The 25,580-nt window shown below is 34.8% G+C and overlaps 1 protein-coding gene across 8 annotated transcripts in view; it reads left to right on the top strand.

The window, feature by feature from the left end:
* DMXL1 (Dmx like 1) overlaps positions 1-25,580 on the top strand; it is a 175,844-nt gene that overhangs the window by 135,483 nt on the left and 14,781 nt on the right. For all 8 annotated transcript variants that reach the window (XM_050794413.1, XM_050794408.1, XM_050794415.1 and 5 more), the window contains 5 exons: positions 8,291-8,377; positions 11,847-11,968; positions 12,315-12,456; positions 16,081-16,141; positions 24,735-24,862. In XM_050794413.1, coding sequence (XP_050650370.1) covers positions 8,291-8,377; positions 11,847-11,968; positions 12,315-12,456; positions 16,081-16,141; positions 24,735-24,862 — 540 coding nt within the window. The remainder of the gene's footprint in view (positions 1-8,290; positions 8,378-11,846; positions 11,969-12,314; positions 12,457-16,080; positions 16,142-24,734; positions 24,863-25,580) is intronic.

Here is a 25,580-nt window from a genome sequence, read left to right as displayed (position 1 = left end):
CAACTATGACTTTATTTTATTTTATTTTTGAGACAGAGTTTCACTCTTTCGCCCAGGCTGGAGCGAAGTGGCACAGTCTCAGGTCACTGCAACCTCTGCCGCCCAGGTTCAAGCGATTCTCCTGCCTCAGCCTCCCTAGTAGCTGGGATTGTAGGCAGCCACGACCACACCGGGCTAATTTTTTTTTTTTTTTTTTTTTTTTTTTTTATTTTTTTAGTAGAGACAGGGTTTTGCCATGTGGGCCAGGCTGATGTCAAACTCCTGACCTCAGGTGAACCACCCGCCTTGGCCTCCCAGAGTGCTGGGATTATAGGCGTGAGCCATCGCGCCTGGCCAACTCAACTGTGACTTTATGAGGTTGATATTTAACTCATGTTTTTCATATTCTCATGTTAAAACAATCTCAGCAGTGATTTTTAAGTGAAAAATTTCTCAAAAAAATTGTTAAAGTTACTAATTTCTACCTCTCATTCTTTCCAACGGGAGTCCTTTGGTAAAATAGGAGAAATAATTCTGTGCAATTACTTAAAAAGCCTGATTTGATATCAGGTGTATTTTATAACTAAAACTTTTGCAAAATAAGTATATGTGATTCATACTTTGAAAATTTCTAGTGGCCTTTGGGGGTTTTGAGGGAATATAATTCAAACTTTTAATCAATTAACAATTTTCCTTGCCTGGGTATTGATGATTACTTACTACTGTCACTGTCTACACATTATCAAGAATTCTTTTTTTTTTTCTGAAGACAGAGTTTTGCTCTTGTTGCCCAGGCTGGAGTGCATGGCACAATCTCAGCCTATTGCAACCTCCACCTCCCAGGTTCAAGCAATTCTCCTGCCTCAGCCTCCCGAGTAGCTGGGATTACAGGCATGTGCCACCACGCCCAGCTAATTTTTGTATTTTTAATAGAGACAGGGTTTCTCCATGTTGGTCAGGCTGGTCTTGAACTCCCAACCTCAGGTGATCCACCTGCCTTGGCCTCCCGCAAAGTGCTGGGATTACAGGCATGAGACACTGCACCCAACCACATATCAGGAATTCTTATACAAACATTTTTGTTTTGATACTGTTTATAAAATGTTAATAATCAATGTTGTATTTCTATAGTCATCTTCATGCTTGACTTGACATCATGTCAAAATGCAGTCTTTTTGAGGGGTGGGTTAACATCATTTTGGCCAGCATTTTCCAAGCCCACTGCTATATAGTTTTTTAAAAAACTTTATAATATATGCCTGACCTAAAATAACTACATATATTTAAAGTGTAAAACTTGTTCAATTTTGGCATGTGTATACACTAGCGAAACCATCACCACAACCAGGATAATGATTATATCCATCAGTCCCCAGAATTTAATCCCTCCCTTCTTTTTCTGTCTCACCTGTGCCCTCTTCCCCAGGCAACTACCGAATTTTTTCCTGGCGTTAAAGATTAATTTGTTGTTTTCTGGAATTTTATGTAAATAGAATCATATAATACGTCATTTTTGGTTTATAGTCTGTGTCTGTTGACTTAGCATAATTATTTCAAGATTGATCTATGTTGTGTGTTTTAGTTGTTCATTCCTTTTTATTATGATGCTTATTACATTATATGGATATACCATAGTTTACCTGTTAATGAACACTTGAGCTGATTTTATTTTGGACCTATTCCAAATAAGGCTGCTTTGAATATTCATGCACAAGTCACATTGTATGGAAAAATGCTTTCATTTCTCTTGTGTAAATGCCTAGGAGTGGAAAGACTGGATCATGTGGTAGGTGTATGTTAAACGTTTTATGAAACTATTCAAATATTTTCCAAGGTGGTTGTACCATTTAGGTACATTCTCAATGGGTGGTGTACAAAATCCCATTCTATTTTTTTTTTTTTTTTTAAGGCAGGGTCTCACTGTGTCTCCCAGACTGGGTGCAGTGGTGTGATTATGGCTCACTGCAGCCTCGACCTCCCGGGCTCAAGCAGTCCTCTTGCCTCAGCCTTCTGAGCCGCTGGAACTACACGCATGCATCACCATGCCCAGCTCATTTTTATTTTTTGTAGAGGTGGGGTTTCTCCATATTGTGCAGGCTGGTCTCAAACTTCTGGGCTCAAGCAATCTTCCCACCTCACCCTCCTGAAGTGCTGGGATTACAGGTGTGACCCACCATGCCCAGCCTTGCCTTACATTCTTACCAACAGTTGATGTAGTCTATATTTTCATTTTAACCATTCTAGTAGGTATGTAGTAGTAGTTCATTGTGGTTTTACTTTGCATCGAGCATCTTACCACATGCTTATTTGCCATTTGTCTATCTGCATAAATTGCCTTCAAATGTTGTGTTTTTTGTATTAGGTTGCTTGTTTTCTTAATTCAGTTTTAACAGTTATTTGTATGTTCTGGATAAAAATCATTTATCAGAAATGTGATTTGCAAATATTTTCTCTTATTCTGTGGCTTGTCTTTTCATTCTCTTTACAAAGTGCTTTCATTTTATTTATTTATTTTTAAACAAAGTCTTGCTCTGTTGCCTAGGCTGGAGTGCAGTGGTGTGATCTTGGCTCACTGTAATCTCCACCTCCCAGGTACAAGCCATTCTCAGGTGTGCACTACCACACCTGGCTAATTTTTGTGTTTTTAGTAGGTGAGTAGAGTGGATTTCACCATGTTGCCCAGGCTGGTCTCGAACTCCTGGCCTCAAGTGATCTGCCCACCTTGGCCTCCTAAAGTGCTGGGAAGAGGGGCGTGAACCACTGCAGCTGGCCACAAGTTCTTTTGATGTGCAGAAGTTCTAATTTTGATGATGTCTAATGTATTAGTTCTGGTTATTCATTTTCTTTTGGTGTTGTATTTAAGAAATCTTTGCCTAGCCTAAGATCACAAAGACTTTCTCCTATTCTAAGTGTTTTAGAGTTTTAGTATTACATTTAGGTCTATAATACATTTCAAGTTAATTTGTTTACATGGTGTGAAGTATAGACCTCAGTTCTTTGTTACTGTTGTTGTTTTTGCATCTGTATTTACAGCATTATTTGTTGAAAAGATTATCTTTTCTTTCACTAAACTATCTCTTTCACCTTTTCAAAACTGACGCAGATGTGTAGGTCTAATTCTGGAGTGTATTTTGGGCCATTGATCCATCTTTATGGTAATAGCTCACTGTCTTTATCACTATAACCTTATAATAAATCTTGAAGTCATGTATTATAAGTCCTTCAAATATATTCTTCATCTAAGTTCTTTTCTTTTCTTTTCTTTCTTTCTTTTTTTTTTTTTTTTTTTTTTTTTGCCTTATCACTCTGACTTAGAACTTCCAGTCCAGTGTTGAATAGAAGTGATCACCAGCAGACATTATTACCTTGTTTCTGATCTTGGGGAAAACAGTCTTTTATTATTAAGTAAAATGTTTCCTTTAGGTTTGTTGTAGATGTCCTTTATAAGTTTGAGGACGTTTCTTTGCATTCCTACTTTGTTAAGAGTTTTTAATAAGAAAAGGATGTCAGATTTTTATCAAATGATTTTTTTTTTGTGCCTACTATTGAGATGATCATGCTTTTTTCTTTTTTAATATGATAGGTTAATGAATTTTTTTAAATGTTAAACCAATCTAGTATTCCCAGCATAAGCTATACTTGGTCATGATGTGTTATCCTTTTTATATATATAGTTACATTTGATAAAATTTTAAGAATTTTTACATCTATGTTCATGAAGGATATTAGTTTGTAGTTTTCTTACAATGTTGTTTGTGTTGGTCTCAGATTAATGCTAGACTCTTAGAATGAATTAATGAAGATTCTCTCCTCTTTAATTTTTGGGAAGAATTTTTATAGAATTAGTGTTATTTCTGAAGTGTTTGGTAGAATCCTGAAGTTTTTTAAATGGCAAAGTTGTGTCTGTTTTGGTTATTGTGAATGATGGTGCTATGAACATTGATATACAAATATCTCAGTCTCTGCTTTCAGTTTTTTGGGGTATATACAGAAGTGGAATTGCTAGATCATATAGCAATTCTGTGTTTAGTTTTTGATCTGCATAATCTCTTTAAATCTCTTTTAGCATTAATATTTGGATTCTTTTTTCCTCACATATCCAGCCCAATCAAAGCATGGCATCTTTACAGAGTGTGACTTGAAACTTTAGGAGATCTTTTGAGACCATATTCATTGTGATTTTTTTAAACTATAATGTTATGTTGTGAGGCCTTTAACAAATAAAATTATGTTCATAGCACACGCAAGTTCCGTCTCTGTTTTTGGCTGACTGTATCATGTTCCTGCTTCCTTCCCTTCCCCAGCTTAGATTTCATGATCCATCATGGAATCAGTCAATCACTTGCAAACATCCTTATCTCTGTTCTTCCTACACTATACTTCCCTTGAAATTTCCCAAATCTGCTTAACCCCAACTCTTTGTCCTATTCTGTGCCTGCACTCAAGCAGCTGAACATGTTTGGAGGAAAAGCACAAACCCTGGAGCTTGCCTCACTTTAAATAGCACAAATCCCAAATTAACATAAAACTTACCCTGCAGTCATAATAAATTGCTCTATAGCAAATTTGTTTTTTCATTTTCATTTTCATACTTTTTCCATTTCCTCAAACTTCCAGTATTTGTTTCCCACTCCCCACATATCAATATATTTTGCTGTTAAAATAAGTGCAGTCAGCAGTGATTTAGCCTAACCTGCCCATCATCATCTAATTTCTGCTCTATATGCAGATATTTTCTTCTGCCTCCTTTAACAGTGAGTGAACTGTCACCCTTTTATTCAAGAGCAGATCTTTCACTTGTGCACAGATCTTACCTGCTTTCACCTACCCGAGGACTTGTCTTCAGTTCTTAATAACTGAAGCCCATCTCCCTCTCTCCTCATCAGTAAATGTTTACCTCTCTCAAATTATTCTCATTAGCATGAGCAAATATATTTTAATGTTTTGCCTTTAAAAAATACTCCATTTCTCTAGTCTCCAATATAGCAAAATTCACTTAGAGTTGCCTATAAAGTCATTCAAGATTTAAGCAATAATGTTGAAACACTGTAAACAAACCACCTAGCTTAAGAAATAAAACATTATCAATTCCGTTGAATGTCTCTATGATCCTTTCCCGGTGGACTCCGCTTCTTATTCACCAGATATCACATTCTGTCTAATTTAGTTATTATTTCCAGCCCACTCCACTGAGATTGTCATAGACATGGTCACCATTGACTTCCAATATACTAAATTTAGTAGTCAATTATCTGTCTTCATATGATTCAACTTCTTAATAATCATTTGGTAGTGTTGACCCATAACATTTTTCTAAAATTGTTTCCTCACTTAGTTTCCATAATATCAAACTCTTCTATTTCTTATGTTAGCTAATTGATAACTACTGAATTGTCTTTTTCCAGTCCTTGAAATATTGGTTGCCCCAGAATTCAGTTCTCTTAACTTTTTATCTTTTCTATCTTTACTCTCTCCTTGGGTTATCTCACGATTTAAATATTAATATAATCTGTATACTGACAACTCTCTAATCTCTCTAGTCCCAACTAATTTCCCGAATCCAGACATTGACTGCTGCAAATCTACTCCCCACTGTTTCCTTCACTTATGTCCATCTCAGTAAATGGTACCTTTACTCACCCAGCTGTCAGGCCTGATAACTAGGATTCATCCTTTTTCTTTCCTTCTTTTACTCAGACTATGATTACAGCCCATTAACAAAATGTATCCCAATTCCAAACACTTATCACTGTCACCATTCCTACTTCCCTAATCCAATCCACTATGATCTCTCACTTCAGCTACTGTAGTTGCCTTTTAACTGGTTTTCTGGCAGTCATTCTCAAACCCTTTATGTTTTGTCTCACAATAGCCAGACTTTTCAAAATCCACCAATGGTTTCTCTGACTTAGAACAGGACGTGAACTCTTTATTATTTCTTTTAAGACCCTGCAGGAGCTGAACTTCTACCTTTATCTCCAGTCTTACCTTCTGCCACTTATGGTCATTCACAAATTTAATCTAAGACTTCTGAGATACCACCATTTCTTTGACCCACCCTCATGACGTTCTGATTATGTATCTGACATGGGGTTCAGAGTCTTTGTATTTAAAAAAGAAAAAAAAAGTCACCTCAGTTGACTGTTATTCAGGTTATCTTGACACTACCTTATTGAGAAACAATGTTCTTAGTAAATAATGAGGACAGGAATGTATTCCTACATAGAGAAAGGTTTTCTGAAGTTCATACCTGCAGGAGCTTTCCTCCCATACATGTAAAGTTTAAAAAAATTCCCCAGGTGAAACTGGTATGATCCCCCATCCTACCATAACCAGCAAGTAGCACATCCCTCTATTCCATGGAGCCATCATCTTTCTCTGTCGCCAATTTCTTCAAAACCTAAGAATGAACATTTAGTATACTTGAGATACGAGGCAGATTGGTAGGTAAGTTGGAATTTTGTCATAAAATTATGGAATTTGTTATGTACATCATTAAGAGATGATCAGCCTTTTGTAGTCAGAGCTGAGACTTCCCTTAGAAGACAAGTTGATCCTCAAGTCAACCAGAATGTTCAGCGAATACTGAAATTCTTCATAAGTAAATTATACTTTAGATTAGAATATATTTGGCTCTTTATATATGGTGACTGATTTTTGTTTCCGTAGGGGTATTTTGGTTTGGTTATCTTGTAAGTCTCTTTCAGCTTTCCAATTGAACACTCATCTTAATTGCCTTCATTTTATTTATTTATTTATTTTTTTGAGACAGGGTCTTGTTCTGTTGCCTGGGCTGGAGTGCAATGGCTCAATCTCGGCTTACTGCAGTCTCTGCCTCCTGGGTTCAAGCGATTCTCTTGCCTCAGCCACCCAAGTAGCTGGGATTACAGACGCGCACCATCACGCCCAGCTAATTTTAGTATTTTAGTAGAGGCAGGTTTTCTCCATGTTGGCCAGGCTGCTCTTGCACTCCTGACCTCAAGTGATCCACCTGTCTCAGCCTCTGAAAGTGCTGAGATTACAGGCATGAGCCACCATGCCTGACCTTAGTTACTGTTTTTAAAACACTGCATATTCTGATCAGCTCTGTGGTCAATGGCCAGGCATTGGTGATATTTCTATCAAAATTTTGCAGGAAATAAATTTATTGTATGCTGATTTCAGATAATGTATGTGTTTCACAATAAGTCTGTGAACCTAATTAATTTTAAAAGATTGAAAGTTAGGATGACCAGGCGTGGTAGCTTACGCCTGTAATCCCAGCACTTTGGGAGGCCAGGGCCGCCAAATCACCTGAGCTCTGGAGTTTGAGACCAGCCTGGCCAAAATGGTGAAACCCCGTCTCTACTAAAAATACAAAAATTAGCCGGGCATGGTAGCAGGCGCCTGTAATCCCAGCTACTTGGGAGTCTCAGGCGGGAGAATCGCTTGAACCTGAGAGGCAGAGGTTGCAGTGAGCTGAGACTATGGGCCACTGCCCTCCAGCCTGGGTGACAAGAGCAAGACTCCATCTCAAAAAACAAAAAAGATAATATGAAATAATGTCCTATATTAGGCAACAATTCAACTCTTTAATTGCCTCCTCTTTTCAACTTATTTTAGTAAGTGTTGAATTTACATAGCGTTCTTTTCTAAGTCCAAAGACGTATACACTTTGTCTGAAGTAAGCAGAAGGTCAAATATATGTCCCCCATCTAAAGTACATAGAATTGTGGTTTATTTAGCTACTAAAATGATTACTCACTTGGGCAAGTTACTTTGCCGTTCAGGATTTCAGGTTTCTCTATAAATTGAAGGTTAACTACAACCAGCTGCCTCTATATAACCAAATCTCACCTGCCTCTATATAACCCATGAGCTGAGAATTTTTAAAGGTTTGAAAGAAATTGCAACAGTGACCCTTTGTGGTCTGCAAAACCTAAAATATTGACTGTCTGACCTTTTAAATTTTTTAAAATAATATTAAAGAATTATAATGCTAAGAAACTTGGTAAATACATTTTGCTTTAATAGTTAGAATGTGTTGATCCTTTAAAGTTACTTCACTGTGTCTTGGGCGGATAACCACTTAATGAAGTTGTGTGTGTTCTATCAGCTGTTTTTTTATGTGTAAAAAAGCAAGTTTGAAGAAATTTCAATTTCCCTTGTCAAACTTTGTTTTAGGGATAATTAGCATATACAATAGTCCTTTAGAATTGAAATATCTAGTTTCTTAAAATAATTTATGAAGTACTAATTGATAGATAGGCACATATTATTAGTTCTATTACTAAAATCACTGCATTTTTGGATTTTGTTTCCTTTTATTTAGATAGAAGCAGATTTGGGATATCCTGGAGGTAAGGCAAGAATTATTCATAAGGAATCTGATATCATTACTGCGTTTGCTGTTAATAAGGTAAGTACATAGACATTCTTCTTTTGTTTATTAAGTATTTATAGTTGGATAATATATTCTGTTTTATCAGTTTATCCAGTATTTCTTTCCCAAAGCTGCTTCCAGTTCCTTAAATTGCAACCTGGATACTTCTTTTATTTTATAAAATGATATTATTTGATAATGTGATTTTGTTATTATATGATTTTGGATATGTAGCTGATAAAATACATAATGTTTTATTACTATGCAGAGAGAAGTACCAAATATATAGACAATCGCTTTTAGAATTTATACAATGTAGTACAGTAGTTAACTAGTTAACCCACAGAAAAAGTGACATATTATGAATATGTCAAATGTGGTTCTGGGTATTTGGTAAGATTTAAGCTTATATGTGACTCAAATTCTCCCTCTTTGATGTATATCTCCAATAGCTGCCGAACATGTGTATTTTCTTAGTATTTCTTAAATTTCTACTTAACATCCTCCTTAGATGTCTATATGCTCCTTACAGAAGAGGTGGCCTTAGGTAATATAGTCCAAGATTGAAATCTGTCTTAATCATTTTCCCCTTCTATCTCCCCTAATTGCCTTGCTGTATAGTTCCTGATGACTTCTAATTATTCTTTTGTTTTCCTTCCATTAACTTAAAGGATATGTGTATCTTCTTTTTGTGTATTCATAGAAGATACCTAAAGGAGATATTGTATACATATATATAAAATAAATAAATTTAAAATAATTTTTAAATATTATATAGATACATACCCTGTAATATATACAGGGAAATGTGATATACAGGAAAATTACCCATTTAGTAATCGTTTCACCAATTGGTTTTCTATCTTTCTGTGCTATGTCTGTCTTCTCTGAATTCTTCTGGATAGTATCTTTGTTGTTCTGCGTCCTTCACTTCATTTCCCTCTTAGACACCATTGAGCAATGACTGGTTAAGGGGCTGATTCCAGATTTGCCTGCTTCAGACAGTTCTGTTGTCAAAGAAACAGTTCTGTGTGAAACAGGCAAATCTGGAGTCAGCCCCTTAGCCAGTTGTAATATCTGTGTAACGTGATATTATATATACATGTCAAATGCAAAATTATTAGCCAGGTGTGGTTGCTCACACCTGTCATCCCAACATTTTGGGAGGCCAAGGCAGTAGGATCACTTGAGGCCAGGAGTTTGATAGCAGCCTGGGCAACATTATGAAACCCTGTCTCTACAAAAAAAAAAAAAAATTATTATCTATACCTGCATTACCTGCTCTTTCTTGAAGAAAATATTATTTAAAATATTCTGTACTATAAAAGAAACTAGTTGTTTTCTTCTTGAGTGTTTATATATAAGTACTGGTAATGAATAGTTATTCACATATATAAAGTCTACAGGTTACTGTCTATGAATATGCCTTTTTAATTTTTATTTCCCCAGATTTGCTATTTTTATATTTGTATTTATTTTTATTTTATTTTATTTTATTTTGAGACAGAGTCTCACTCTGTCGCTTGGGCTGGAGTGCAGTGGCACAACCTTGACTCACTGCAACCTCCACCTCCCAGGTTCAAGCGATTCTCCTGCCTCAGCCTCCCAAGTATCTGGGACTACAGGTGTGCACCACTACGTCCAGCTAATTTTTGTATTTTTAGTAGAGACGGGGTTTCACCATGTTGGTTGGCCAGGATGGTCTCGATCTCTTGACCTCGTGACGCGCCCACCTCAGCCTCCCAAAGTGCTGGGATTACAGTTGTGAGCCACTGCGCCTGGACAATTTGCTATTTTTAATATCCTTACTAAATTTGCAGCTGAGAAATAATACCTTTGCTTTAAATTGCATTTTTTAAAATGCCATTGAGATTTTTTTTGCCATTTGTTTAGTTGGGAACTACCTGTGTCGAAAACTATGAAGGGTCTCAGATTTTACCTTAAATTAAAACTAACAGTTACCTTTCTGTTTCTGTTAGTTGCCACAGAAACAGTTCTCTTTGAGGCAGGCAATGGATTGTTTAAACAGTCCATTTAATTGATCCATTAAACAGTTTAATGGATGCTGTTAGAAGACATACGATTCTTTGATCAGAGACAAACGACAGTTTATGTCTAACAGCAAAAGCAATAACCAGAAAATCAGCACTTTACACTGGTTCCCTGAGCCACAATTTCCAGAGAATGACGGGAAGAGGGCCAGATGATACCTACCTTACCTACACACATAGTAGGTTATATTATAGGAGAGGATCACCGAGTTTAGGGAAACCAAATCTTTTATAATAGATAGTAAGTATTCTTGCCCTTTGCTCTGGAGGGAGAGACGATAGTTATACAAACATCCTGGTAATTATACTGCAGAAAAAAGGGCAGACATGACTCACTGATAAAACATGCAGAATTTGGGAGACCTGTGGAGAATTACCACCCAATAATCTAGCTATATCATTTTTTCATTTATTTCTAAGATCTCAGTTTTTTCTTAATAGTTTGTGTTAGAATCTTACATAGCAGTAATGGTAATCCTATTTTCTCTTTTATGTCATATCTTCCTGTTTTCTGTTTTAAAGATATGCATGCATTCGTTTGTTTGTTTGTTTATTTATTTATTTATTTATTTATTTATTTATTTATTGAGACAGGGTCTCGTGCCTGGTGCCCAGTGCTGTGGTGCAATGTCAGCTCACTGCAGCCTCGACCTCCTGGGCTCAAGCAATCCTTCCACCTCATTCTCCCAAGTAGCTGGGACTACAGGTGCATGCCACCATGCCCAACTAATTTTTGTATTTTTTGTAGAGACAGTGTTTTGCCATGTTGCCCAGGCTAGTCTGGAACTCCTGAGCTCAAGCTATCTGCCTGCTTCAGCCTCCTAAAGTGCTAGGATTATAGATGTGAGCCACCGCACCCAGCCAAGATGTACATTTTTGATTCATAGGCATTTAAAATGTCATGTCATTTAATCTTAGCAACTTTTCATTTGTGATCTTTTTCTGGCATACTTCTCCCACTATATTTCTGCCCCCACACCTTTTTTCGGTGACCCTTTCCCACTTCTTTTTTTTTTTTTTTTTCCTAAGATTGAAAAGCTTTAGGAGAAAGTTGTTTTATTTGAATAATTAATAATTATTTTTTTAGTTTGGAGTTCCTTATTGCCCTCACCTTTCTGTACCCTACAGGGCTCCTATCTTCCTCCACATTCCTGAATTTTGCAAACCTTAGAAAGATCATAGCATTCTAGCAGTCTAGAAAGACAGTACTAGGAGAGGAAATAAAATGCTGCATGTATTGCCATTTATACTGGCTTTCTATTGGATGTACTTTTCCTAGAACATAAACATATCTCCAAACTGAAGCTTATTATTTCACTAAAAGTAAGAATGCTGTATATCTTGTACTTTAGTTTTCACTGTTAGAGGTCATTACAAAACTACCATTTTCAAAAGCAGCTTATATACCTATTTTGCCTGTTTCTTTTAAAATTACTGTTTGACTTATTTTTCAGGCAAATAGAAACTGCATAGCAATCGCTTCCAGTCATGATGTTCAAGAACTGGATGTTTCTGGAATTCTGGCCACACAGATCTACACTTGGGTAGATGATGATATAGAAGTGGAAACCAAAGGGTACCTTCATACTTTGTTTTTATTTAGTAATGTTGCAGTATGAATAACTATATTTACTGAACTATCACTTTCAAAAGATTCTTTAAAGCAATTTATAGATTGTTAGCAGAGTAGAAGCTGATACGCTAAATGAGGGGTGGCAAGAGCTTTAAATAAGGGAATTGAGAGAAGAGTAAGTGAAGGGAACAGAAATTGTTCAGGTATGAGGTCATTGTGTGTGAGTTACGAATAAGAACTGAAGAAAATTAATTTTAAAGGGAACTATAAATTCAAATTTTAGACCTTTCAAGTGTAAATAAGAAAGAAATGATGAGTTGTTTTTATTCTAGTTGACATTCCTTTATAGATCAGAAGACTTCTTGGTTATACATGCTCGTGATGATTTAACAGCTGTTCAAGGTACAACTCCATATACACATAGCAATCCTGGCACTCCAATCAACATGCCGTGGCTTGGTAGTACACAGACTGGCAGAGGAGCATCTGTGGTATGTAAAGTTAAAAATAAGTTTGAGTTATATGTAACTTTTTTTTTCCCTTTAGGTTAATGGGTAAAGGATGATTTAAAACATTTTTCTTAATTCCTAAAGTTTTAGTAAGTCTTACATGTTGGAAATTGTAAATTTTGGTAATGAAGAATAGTATGTTTTCATTTGAAAGGGTAATAACAAATTGTTTCAAAAATATACTTTGCTTGATAACCAAAGAGCTATATTTTAATTAAGAATTATTTGAAACATAATGGTTCAGATCAGGCTTCAGCAAACTATTCCCCATAGATCAAATACTACCCATGACCTGTTTTTATGTAGCTAATATGCTAAGAATGGTGTATACATTTTAGTGAAATGGTATACATGTTGTTTTTTCAGTGGTTGAAAAAACAAACATAGTATTTTTTTGGCACATGAAAATTACATGAAACTTGATTTCAGTGTCTTTTTATAAATAACGTTTTATAGGAATACAGCCATAGTCATTTGTTTCTATTTTGTCTGTGGATGCCTTCACACTACAGTGGCAGAATTGAGTATCTGCAACAGAAAGTAAATATTCATAAAGCCAAAACATTTGCTATCCAGTCCTTTATAAAAAAAGGTTTGCTAACCGCTTGTCTAGGTATCTTTTAATGGATATCAATTAACAACTATATCCATATTACCACTTTTTTAAATGCCAGGACAAATATTCTTTTTTTTTTTTTTAACAAAAACAACACAATTTTTTAAGTTAAGCAAAAAGCAATATAATGATGAACTGAAACATAATTTTTCTGTAGTGATGGAGGATCTGTTTTAACCCTGATTGCCTAGAGATGTGATTCATGTTTGTACTTCCAAGAGTTTCCTTTATTATTACTTAGGGTATAGGAACTAATGAACAGATTAGAAGAAGCAAAAAAAGGTGGTAGTTTTTCAGAATTTCATAAGTCCTGTAGAATGCTTTCCTTGACCAAAAAATACATTTTTTTTTTCATTAATTAGTATGGGTAATTGTTCAAGTAAAGGCTCAGTCATCTTTAATAATACCTTGTAAATATTTTGTACCTAATGCAGTTCCTTTATAGTTGATATTACCTTATAATTTGCAGTGTCTGTTGTAGTTGTTATTTACTCGTACTTAAACATTCTTCAGATGAAGCTTGAGATCCAGAAATGTCAAGTGGTTCAACTTAGGTCACTTTGTTAAATGTGTCTTGGTGGAGCTTGTTTTAAAGACTTCTGTTCTCCTTAGTTCAATGATTTCAAGTAGCAGTGTTTTAAGGATTAAAATGAACTTGAAAAGCAATCTAGTAATTATTCAGATGAAATGACTTGGCTCAGTAGTGGTTAAATTCTTTTTCCAGCTGACAGGTGTGTTACAATTCATTTGTAAAACTTACTGATATTATAATCTTTTAAAGGAGAACTCAAGGGGAATATGCCAAAGAAGTGAATAGGACTAATAGGCACTTTTTGAACTCCAGCTTCAGAGATTACAATATAGTTTTTCCTGTAACATCTTTCTTGCTGGTCTCTTCCTCCTCCTGTTCTTTACACAGCAGCAGCCAGTTACTGTTTTCTAAAACATCGAGATTGTCACCCACTTTCTAAAAAATTTCAGATTTCCCAATACAACTTTTAAATAACATTAATATGGCCCTGCAGAATTTAACCTTCTGCCATCTCACCTCCCTATATTCTACATCTGATTCTGTTTGCTGTAGTTACACTGGCTTCTTTCTGTCTCTTGAACGTATTAAGCTCATGGTCATGTCAGGAGCCCTTGCCTTCCCTTCTGCTTAAAATGCTGCATCCCTCTGTTTTACCATTCACATCTCAACTCAAATCCCCCCAGATTTCCCTGGCTTCCCTAATTAAGGCATTTGCTCCTACCCACTCTACCCCCACTCAACTTATATTTTATCATCTTTATCATCCCTAGCACTTACCAGTTATTGAAATTATGCATTATTTAGTTGTCTTTTTTTTTTTTTTTTGAGGTGGAGTCTCGCTCTTTTGCCCAGTCTCTAGTGCAGTGGTGCAATCTTGGCTCATTGCAACCTCCACCCCCTAGGTTCAAGCAGTTCTCCTGCCTCACCCTCCCTAGTAGCTGGGATTACAGACATGCACTACCATGCCCAGCTAATTTTTGTATTTTTAGTAGAGATTAGGTTTTGCCATGTTGGCTAGGCTGATCTTGAACTCCTGGCCTCAAGTGATGCACCCGCCTTGGCCTCCCAAAATGCTGGGATTACAGGCATGAGCCACTGTGCCCTGCCTTAAGTTGTCTTTTTTATATGCCCTGGAATCTAAGCTGTTTGAGAACTTGGATTCTGCCTGCCTTGCAGATTGATGATTTCTAACTAGAATGGTATCGGACATATAGTAGGTGTTCAGAAAAATGTGTTTATACTCCAAAGCTTTGTAATACAGAAATCTACCCTAGGCATAACACTAAGGATTGAATTTTCTTCCTACCTAAATCTTAGAAGGTCATCTTTTTATTTTGAATAATTGTGATTTGTTAACATAAGGGTTGGGATTGCCTCACTCTACCCTCAACAGAAAGACACCAGTAGAATAAGGTTGTTCTTTTTTACGTGGTCTTCTAAAATAATGATTTTACATATTCTACATACGCTTTCAGAAACTCTTTTAAACCTGTGTTTGTGTATTTTCTTACTCATGGTTCTCCTGTGAATATTAAAAAAGAAGACAAAAGCAAGATAGGAACCTTCAAGAATTTCTTTAAGAAGAACATGGGATTTAAATATGAAGTTTACTAACCAGAAGTCATATGCAGCAGGTTTTTATTTTTTCTAGAGAATTGATAAAATATTTTCTTAATCCTTTCAGTTTATCAAATGATAAAAATTAATAGCAAAAAAAAAAAAAAACATTATGACTAGCTTCTGCTATTTTGGAGTATAACTGCATCCATATATGTGTTTCAGTTTTTTTATCCCTCACCTTTTCTCTGGCCTAGTCTCTGTCCTCCCTACCAACTCCCCACCTTCTCCACAACTTTAGACTAATTGAACCATTTAAAATCCAAAAGAATAACAATAACAAAATCTACCTGAGACTGATGCTACAAACTTAAGATAACATATATTTGTAGTTATGATGCTATATAAATAGGAAATGTTCTATAAAGTTTTCCTTTAATTTTATGTATTTGTTTTACTCTTATTTGACAGGCTAAATTATTCAAAGCATAACTTTAAAATGAATAAATACATAGTTCCAAACTATCAGTTTTTAAATTTATTTAATTTTATCTTCTTTTATTTTCACATGCTCCTGTCTTTTAAACTTATACTATTCAGGATTATTACTGAATAATAAATTTAATGGGATCAGAAAAGAATTGACAAGAAAGGAGGGAAGACTAAATTCTTGAGAGGAATTTCTCTTTAGATCTTAGTCAGTAATGCCCAAAATATATGTACAAATATAAGAGCTGCACTATTAAATCTCTGTTATCATGTTTAGTATTTTTAGCACCTATAATGATCGTTATGAACTCACGTAAAAATAACTACATGAATGTTATTTGAATTTCCTGTCACAATTTACATGTTTAATCCTTTTTATTGTGGCTGTAAAATAATTTTTCTATTTTACCAGATGATTAAGAAAGCCATTAATAATGTTAGAAGAATGACTTCTCATCCAACTCTTCCTTACTGTAAGTTGAATAATAATTAGCAATTGTCCTTTCTTATTCTTAAATCTATTTTTGGTAATTTTATTATAAGAAATGTATGGGAACCTTTTTGTTTTAATTGAAAGCATTTATTAGACTTTTTTTCTAGAGAATATTTGCCAGTAAATAGAATCTTGATTTCAAAACTGGGTAAAAATAGAAAAAGATATTTCCCTAAAAGAGAAGACTGATTTAATGAAGTAAATTTTTTGGCGTTTTGACTACCAGTCAAAATTTGCGACTACCAATACACAAAATTTGTGTATTTCTAAGTTAACACATTTTATCTTTGAACATTTCTGGATTTCTTTGATCATGCTAAATTATAGTGAATAATTATTTTAATAATAGAACCACTGCCAACCTTTATTACATAAGCCACAACCATACCTCGATTATTTATTACCTCATTATACTCAGTTTGTATTTTATTACTTTTTTTTCAGTTTGTCTTTTATGAGACACATTAATAGTAAACATAGGAAGTTATTATTAGTAAGTTTTTATATTCTGAGGCAGAATATATTTGTTTTCAGTTAATCTTCCTAGGAATCTCAAAAGTTTCTCTTCCTTCAGCCAAGAACTTAATTAATGGGGAATTTATTGGAGGTATTGATTCTGGGGGGTTGGAATCAATACTCATTGGTGTGTGAGTATTCCAATTTTTAACATTTTTTTTAAGTTATGCCCTTCATCAAGTTGTCCTACATAGTAACAAGAATAGTGCTTGTTAATTAATGAGTATTCATGTCCCCCCAGTTTAATAGCCTATTAAAAACTTTAGAAACTTTTGTCTTGGGAGATATTCTGATAAAATGCAGTTAACAAAATCAGTATTCTTTTCTGCTTCATTTATGATAAATGCTCAAATGATCTATTATCAAAGTTGTATACTCTGTACAAAAAAAAGGCTCAAGAGAACCATATATGTAAAATGAAGAGAATAACATCTGTTACTTATGCTAGAGGTATAAAATAATATAAAAAATTTGTCTGTTTTCAGTATGTCAAATTTATTCATCACTAGAAGTGTGTATTTTTTACCCACAAGTTTAACGTAAAGTGAGAACTGAAAAACAGTCATGAAGCCTGTAGTGTTAAGGAGTCAAAATGTGTTTTATATATAAAATTTAAATAATATTACTCCACATCAAGAAATACTTGATACTGCTTAAAACTACCCTATTCTAAGCAGTCTGGTTTGGAAGTTTTCTGAGATACTGAAGGGACCTCATTTTTCTCTCAATCCCATACCATGTGTCCTGGCAGGTGTACATACCCTATACCTCAAGCCCATAAACTTTAAAGTGTCCACCCTCGAAGCTTCAAAGGTTCAATGGACCTATTGTCAGAGGTGTTAGACAGCATCAGTTACTGCTGTTGCTGTCTTGAAAGATAAGTACTTTCTCTGTTTAGAGAACTGCTATAACTAGCAGCTAAGACACCTGAAAAATTAAAAGCTAATTTAATTACTGGATTTTTTTTCCAGTATATCTTTTCATGTCACAAACAAGTCCCACAGATAATAATTTAGTTTGATAACAAACACTTTTCGTGTTGTGAAAATGTTATGAGACAGGATTTTTTTTTAAATATTAGTCTGAAGTTCAGATACCTCAGGATAGCTGTTTTCTTTCCTTGGAACAGATCTTTTGAAAAATCCTTAAACAACTTTTTAGAAGTTAGCCTAGTACATTTATAATTTTCTGAGTAGAAAACACACTGTTTCTTTATACTGTCATGTACACTTCTGATACCAGATGTGTTGGCTTTTGTCCACCCCAAACCATTCTCCACCTCTCCAAGTACTGGCTGGGTGCCTTGTAATTTGGTTTAATTATGACACAGTCTGCCTGGAGTCAGAATCATATCCTACAGGTTAAGGGCTCAGTCCCACAAAACTGCTCCTTATTTCAGACACCAATTGCAGGTTATCAGTTGTCACCTACACATCTGACATACTGGCTATAAATCAGAGTGCCCACCGCCCCCTCCTTGGGTTGGATTAATTTGTTACACTGATTCACAGAACTCAGGAGAAACACTTTACTTACATTTATCAGTTTATTATAAAAGATAATCATAAAAGAAACAGATGAAAAGTACATAGAATGAGGTCTGTAAGACTCCTAAGCAGAGGAGCTTCTGTCCCCTTGGAGTTGGGGTGCGCTACAAACCTGGCACGTGGATGTGTTCACCAGCCAAGAAACTCATAAAATCTCCTTGTTCAAGAGTTTTTGTAGAACTTAATCTCCAGCTCCTTTTCCCGCCCTTTTCTGGAGGTTGGCGAGTGGCACTGAAATTTTCAATGCTTTAGGCTATCTGTGGGACCCCATCTAAGTCACTGCATTAGCGTAAATTCAGGTGCTGTTCCATGGATTTTAGTAGCTGTATGCCAGGATCCAGGGACAAAGACCAAATATATATTTTATGTCACACTGGATCATTTTTTCCCCTTCTAAAATGTTTAATGTGTTTTCCCTTTTTAATAAGTATTTGTTGAAATCATACTACATGATAGGTTCTATATAAGCCTAGCTGAGTAAAAGTGAAGTCTGCTCTGCTGAAACATTAATAAGGAATCTCAGATAAGACTTTTAAAAACCTCTGGAGGCTCGGAAGCCAAGCCAAGGACTTGCCATTTGATTTCACCTGCAATCCTATAGATTTGGGCGATTTCCTCTTTTCTTGAGGTCCTCAGAAAATCCTGGGATTCCCTTGTCTGCCAGGAAGTGATAGTCCTTACTCTTCTGTAAGGCAACCATGTAAGGGACTATATGTGTACAGTACCAGGTCAGTTTTTCCGGCTTTTTGGGTTTTTTTCAAGGTGCCTTATTTGCTCTGTCAGCCTTTGGTTCCTTAAAACTTTCTGGGTCATATCTGATATTGTGCATAGTCTCCAATATGATGTATGAGTCAAAGCCTTGGTAATATGACTGATATTTTCAATTATGTCCTGCTATAAGAAGGACAGGTTCTTCTTGCTTTTACTCCTGGCAAGCTGTAAAGAACAGATTCTTATTGAACTTACGCAAATAACTATATTGCCATGAAAATAAAAATACTCACTAATAGCTTCCAAATTCTGGAGGGATCAGGTAGGGAGAAAAAGTAATTGTTTTATCTTTGTTCATGAAGGCATACTTTGCCAAATTGCCATAAACTATTGAATAACACAAGAGAAAATAAAGTTTTTCTTAAATCTGGAAAACAAAATATTAAAGAACTAGCAAGGTTTCAAAACCACAATTCTTAAAAAACCATAATTTTTCTTCAATAAGTTACTAGCCTCTCATACTTAATTCTTGTTCAGCTTGATCTTGGTTAGCAGTTTAATGAATTTATAAGTTTTCTCCCTTAGAGTTCTGGAAGTTCTTACACTGTCCAATGATAGGATCTAAACGTTATCAGAAACCAGTACCTTTCAGAGTCTTTTCTATGAATCTCCTTGAAGACAGAGCACTTTAGGATTATAGTTACTTGCAAACACTTTCAGTGAAGATCAGGTGAAACAATAGCCATCTGTCAGTGACAAAAGACTTAACATGGCCATAGCTAAAGATCAGTTCATTATCATAATGCACAATAGACAAGTAAATTTGATTGCTTCTGTGGCATACAATATTTTAACAGAATAACTGAAAGTATGGCTAATAACATTACACCAGAATATATCAGATTTTTAGAAACTTCATACAATTTCTGGAATACTTATCTAATATCATATACCCATACAAATATAATATAAGAAGGTATCACCTTTATTTGACAATGTTTCCCATGCAATTTAACATATCAATTAAGCCTAATTAGTTTTAACAAAGCCTAATTATTATAACATTTTTCTTTTTAGAGGGAGAGAGAACAAATTTTTTTGAGATATTCCAAGGGCCCTTTGGAAACTCGCAAAGTTAGAGTGAGGTCAAAAGTACTTCATTTATAATGTATTTTTGGGAAATTTGTCAAAAATACCAAACGGTTTAAAACACTTGATTATAATAAGATTTTTGTGGAAAAATATTTAACCAGAGTGATAATTTAAATACTTCAAAGGCAAACACAGAAAGTTACATTGTTGTAGAAAAAATCCTTAGCTATTTTAATGTTGTAGGAAAAAACCTTAGTGATTTTAATATTGAAATATAGCTAATTTAATAATAATGTTAATATTAACATTAAGCCTTAGGTAATCAAAGACCTAAAAAGACATGAAGCACAGGAAATTATCTTGATGAAACAAAATCTCTGCTGGGCGCGGTGGCTCATGCCTGTAATCCCAGCTCTCAGGGAGGCAGAGGTGGGAGGATAGCTTGAGTCCAGGAGTTTGAGACCTGCCTGGGCAATATAGGGAGACCCCGTTCTCCACAATAAAGAGGAAAAAAAAAAGACAAAGAAACAAAATCTCGATTTTGTAGTCAGATTACTTTTCAAAGGTAAAAATAATAATATTAACATTAGGTCTTAGGTGATCAAAGACCTAAAAAGACATGAAGCACAGAAAATCATCTTGATAAAATCTCGATTTTGTAGTCAGCTTGCTTAAAAGGTAAAGGAAAACCTTTCACAATCTCTTATCAAGAGAAAACCAATACTCCAGTAAAACTTTGTGCCAATGTACTTCTGATATTAAGACTCATCATTCTTTTAATAACATATATAAATACATATTAGCCAGCTTGGCCATACATAACATTATTTTTCCAAATTCCTCTTACACATACCTTCTATAGCATTCTTGTATCCGTACATATTTTGTTCTGTACTCTTCCTCTTTCCCAGTATGGAACAGTCTGCTTTAGTACAAAAATTATTCTTTTTCCCATAAGAAAAACATCCTTCACACCTCATAGCTTCACATTCCAAAAACATCCTACTTTCCTGACATACAAAATTATTTATTTCAGTAGTTTTCATTACATATATTGATTAGAATTCTTAACTGTTAGTGATGTTAGTTTCTAGTGAAAACTAGGTAATAAGCAGTTGTGCAGTGTCAGTCACACCAGCATTCTATAGACTAGCAGATCTATACTCTTTCATAATTTACAGAAGCATGTTCTTTTTCATAGTATAGTTTTTCAGTGTGTCACAGGACATGTTTACTGACAGACCCAAATATCTTTATTCTTCTGTAATAAGAAGCCAAAAGTAGATAAACTTATGTTTAGCAATTAATGTTTTAGTATTTTATGTAATTTGGAAGTTATCTAGATATTCAATTAATATCTATCATTTAATTTAACTTAATGAAATACTTAGGGTATAAGTTGTCAAAGGGATTTGGAAAACTGTTTTGAAGTAGACATAACACCAGACAAGGCCAGCCATCAAGTTAGTTATTATTTATTTTTACTAACAAATTTTGTAACAAAGATAACATGAGTGTATTTGACTAGTAAGCATAAGTAAAATAAAAGGTGTATATCACATTATATTTAGTGCTGTTAACTCTAAGGATATGCCTGCTTTAATTAAACCAACAAACTTAAATTAGCTTTCTTTTTACCAAAGATTATCTGACATCAGATGGACTTGAAAAACATTTGGGTCTGTTTCTATCTTTCTAAAAGTTTAAGGAATACTTAATTTATATAAGTGCTTATTTTTCTTTAAGCCCATTATATATAATTATTAAAAATTTTGACAATACCATCTGGTAATAGAAAAATATCACATATATTTAACATATATGTAGTCATACACAAACATACAGGCAGAAGCAGATTCTATAGTTTTCATTCTAAATTTTAGTGATCTGCCAGATACAAAATATCAAACTCAGTAGTTTATAAAAAGGATATTTGGGCCGGGCACAGTGGCTCACGCCTGTAATCCCAGCACTTTGGGAGGCCAAGGCGGGCAGATCACAAGGTTGGGAGTTTGAGACCAGCCTAGCTAACATGGTAAAACCTCATCTGTACTAAAAATACAAAAAATTAGCTAGGCGTGGTGGCATGCACCTATAGTCCCATCTACTCAGGAGGCTGAGGCAGGAGAATCGCTTTAACCCAGGAGGCGGAGGTTGTAGTGAGCCAAGATCGCACCATTGCACTCCAACCTGGGCAGCAGAACGAGACTCTGTCTCAAAAATAGATAAATAATAAATAAATAAATAAAAAGGATATCTGGATCCAAATTGTGTTCCTGAAAATGGGACAAGATTACCCACCCAGATTGCTAAAACTTTACTAGTATTTGTGGAAGAAGACTTTTAAGATTTCTCATTTGTCTTTTGTGAATACTCTTCTAGAGAGACAATTTGCAGTTCATTTAGTCTTCTAGTAGCCTCTGCATACCAATAAAAAATGCCTCCCAGTTTGTGAAGCATTAGAGATTCCCTTTTATTTTGTGCTTCCTGTAGATGGATACTTTTGTATAAGTTAAAAACTTCCCTGTTGTGGCCACCATAATTCTAAACTGTCTTTGGTAAATATACTCATTTCTCTAGGAAAGCACAGATTCTGGGTCCATAATGTTTATACATAAAATTAGCTGGAGTTCCAGTTGGAGGAGTTCTTGAATTCCTTAAATTCAGAAGAACCCATGATTTTTTGTCCTTCTAAAATCTTATCTACCTGAGGCCTCTTACTGGACCCAATCCAGTCAGGTTCAGTCTGACTTCCAGAGCCGATCTGGATGAAAAATGCTTAAAAGGTAAAAGTTGCAGGTTTCAGCTCAAGTGGCAACCTTCAAATGCACAATGAGAAACAGTAAGCACAAGGGACCTACCGGGAGGTACCTGTGCCCTGGTTACTTGTTGCTCCTGGAGGTCATCATCAGAGGTCTCCTTCCTGTTCCTCTGCTGAGAACTCTTAAAACATAGGCACATTAAAAATGTAATGAGTTTATTTGAGCATTCAGCTCAAATTCATGAATTGGGCAACACCAGACCAGAAGCGATCAAGGCTTCACCGAGGTGGCATGAGGGGAAAACTTTTATAAAGTTTTCAAGGAAGCAAAACAAAGACAATATTTGATTGGTTAAAGTGGAACGTCCTTAGTTAGAAGTTAGTTGGGGGTTTCTAATTGATAAGCGTCTAGTTAGAAGTTAGTTGGTGGTTTTTGATTGGTTAAGCTTAAGCTTCATTCTACTGTTTACATTGAACTGAGTTTTGATTTGCTCATATAGGCACACAAGGCCCTGGACCTGTCTTAGCCTAATAGCCTCCCAATTAATTTCTTTTTTTTATTTTATTTTTTTAAAGAGACTGGGTCTCATTATGTTGCCCAGGCAGAAGTTTTATGGCTACTTACAGCACAATCAAGGAACACTACAGCTTTGAACTCCTGGGCTCAAGTGATTCTTCTGCCTCAGTCACCTGAGTAGGACTATAGGTGTGTGCCACCAAACCCAGCTCTTAATTTTTTAACATCATAAAATAATAATAGAAAAGTTCAGTGATTTTTTTTTTTTTTTTTTTTTTTTTTAGTACAGCTACCCTAATTTATTTTTCTGATTAAGCTATGCAAGCGCATTGGGGGAAAGGGAGTAGAGCCAGTCAAATACCTAGTCTCAAAAAACTCCATCTACCCTCCTACCGCTGCCCAATGGTAAAACATTTCAAACCCATCGAAGTTCATTTATTTTAAATATTTGATAAGTAATGAGGGAAACTTGACTGATACGTGACTAGCAAGTGCTAGATGTTTTATATAAATGTAATTTTTTACTACCTCCATACCACATTAATATTGATAATTATACTCTATAAATTGAGTGGTATATGATAGGCATATTTCTGAGTGATCTCATTTACTACTCACAACTGTCCAGTGACTTATATATCATTAGTCCCTTTTTACAGGAAGGAAATAGTCTCAGAGAGATTAAGTAAATATCCTAGTATAACACAAATAATAAATGGCAAAGTGAAGAATTAATAGTCATTAGCTTATTCGTATTTATCAGTGAAACAAGAAGTCAGGTGCAGTGACACGTTCCTATAAATCCCAGCCTCTTAGAGGCTGAAGTGGAAGGATCACTTGAGGCCAGGAGTTAAAGACCAGCCTGGGCAACATTGCAAGACCCTGTCTCTAAAAAAAAAAAAAAAATTAACTACAAAATTAAAAAATAAACATAATACATATTTGAGATACTAGGCCAATCAGGATAGCTTAGAACTGATTTTTTTCTTTAGCATGGCATTTAAAACCTTCTTTAATCTGATTTTTTTCAAAGAAAAATGTATACACATTTAAACATTAATAGTATGATAAGGATTGGTTCTACCTAAGAATTTGTTATAATGAGTAATATATAATTCATTACAAAAAATAAAAGGCTATTAAGACATCACTGAGATAACTTTAAAGGGAAATAAAATTTATAGAGTTATGATCTAAATGCTCCTATTGTATTTGAGGATGTGTTCTTAGTCAAAGGAAAATGTATTGTATAACTATTTTTATGATGAAGAGTATTCAACTGAAATTTCATACAAAGGTAAATTTATATAAATTGACTGATTTATTTCCTAGATGTTTCTTTCATAAAGATTTTCACATTGGATTAAGAAATAACTTTTCCCAAAGATTCTTGAAATAAATATGCAATCTTTGCCCTCTTGTAATGCAGATCTGACAGGCGCTCAAGATGGAAGTGTAAGAATGTTTGAATGGGGCCATTCTCAAGAGATAACCTGTTTTCGATCTGGTGGCAATTCAAGAGTTACAAGAATGAGATTTAACTATCAGGGAAATAAGGTATTATATAAAAATGTAAATGGTAAAAATAATTTATTATGTTGGAGGTTTATAAATATCACTAGTTTGGGTTTCTGAAAAGAACAGCTCAGTGGGTAGTAGTAAAGTATTCATCTATATAGATTTTTTTAAATTCTTCTCAAAGAACACTTCGCTTGTTCTTCATGGAAGTATGTTATGTAGGTGTCCATTAAAACTCATTTAAGTGATTCTTAATGACCAAACGATTATCAATTCACCTTATATTACACACTTTTTATTATTAAATGCTCCTACTCTCTTTATCCCTTGGAACCTACTCAACATGTGATCCAGCAGCAAGTAACATCTAGAGCTTATTATAAATGCATATTATTATTCCTTCTCCAGATGTACTGAATCACTATCTGCATTTTAACCTGATATTGTTGTGATTGTACAAATATTAAAGTTTTTTAAGAGGAAGGGGTACTGCTCCAGAACAGAACATCAGCAAACTACATCCTAGCCACCTGTTTTATAAATAAAGTTTTATTAGACCACAGTTACCCCCATTCATTATTTTTCTTTGGCTACTTCCTACTACAACAGCATACATAGTTCAGGAGGACAAAGATCTTATAGCCAGCAAAATAAAATATTATATGGCCACCTAAGAAAAAGTTTGCCAGCCCTGCTCTAGAGCATCCTTTACTGTCTTCACTTCTCATAATCCTACTTTGTTCAAACTGCCCCCGCT

The sequence above is a fragment of the Macaca thibetana genome, chromosome 6 (genome assembly GCF_024542745.1).
Source record: "Macaca thibetana thibetana isolate TM-01 chromosome 6, ASM2454274v1, whole genome shotgun sequence".
NCBI lineage: Eukaryota > Metazoa > Chordata > Mammalia > Primates > Cercopithecidae > Macaca > Macaca thibetana.
The sequence above is the reverse complement of the archived record's forward strand: the minus strand, read 5'-3'. Positions and strand labels throughout refer to the sequence as shown.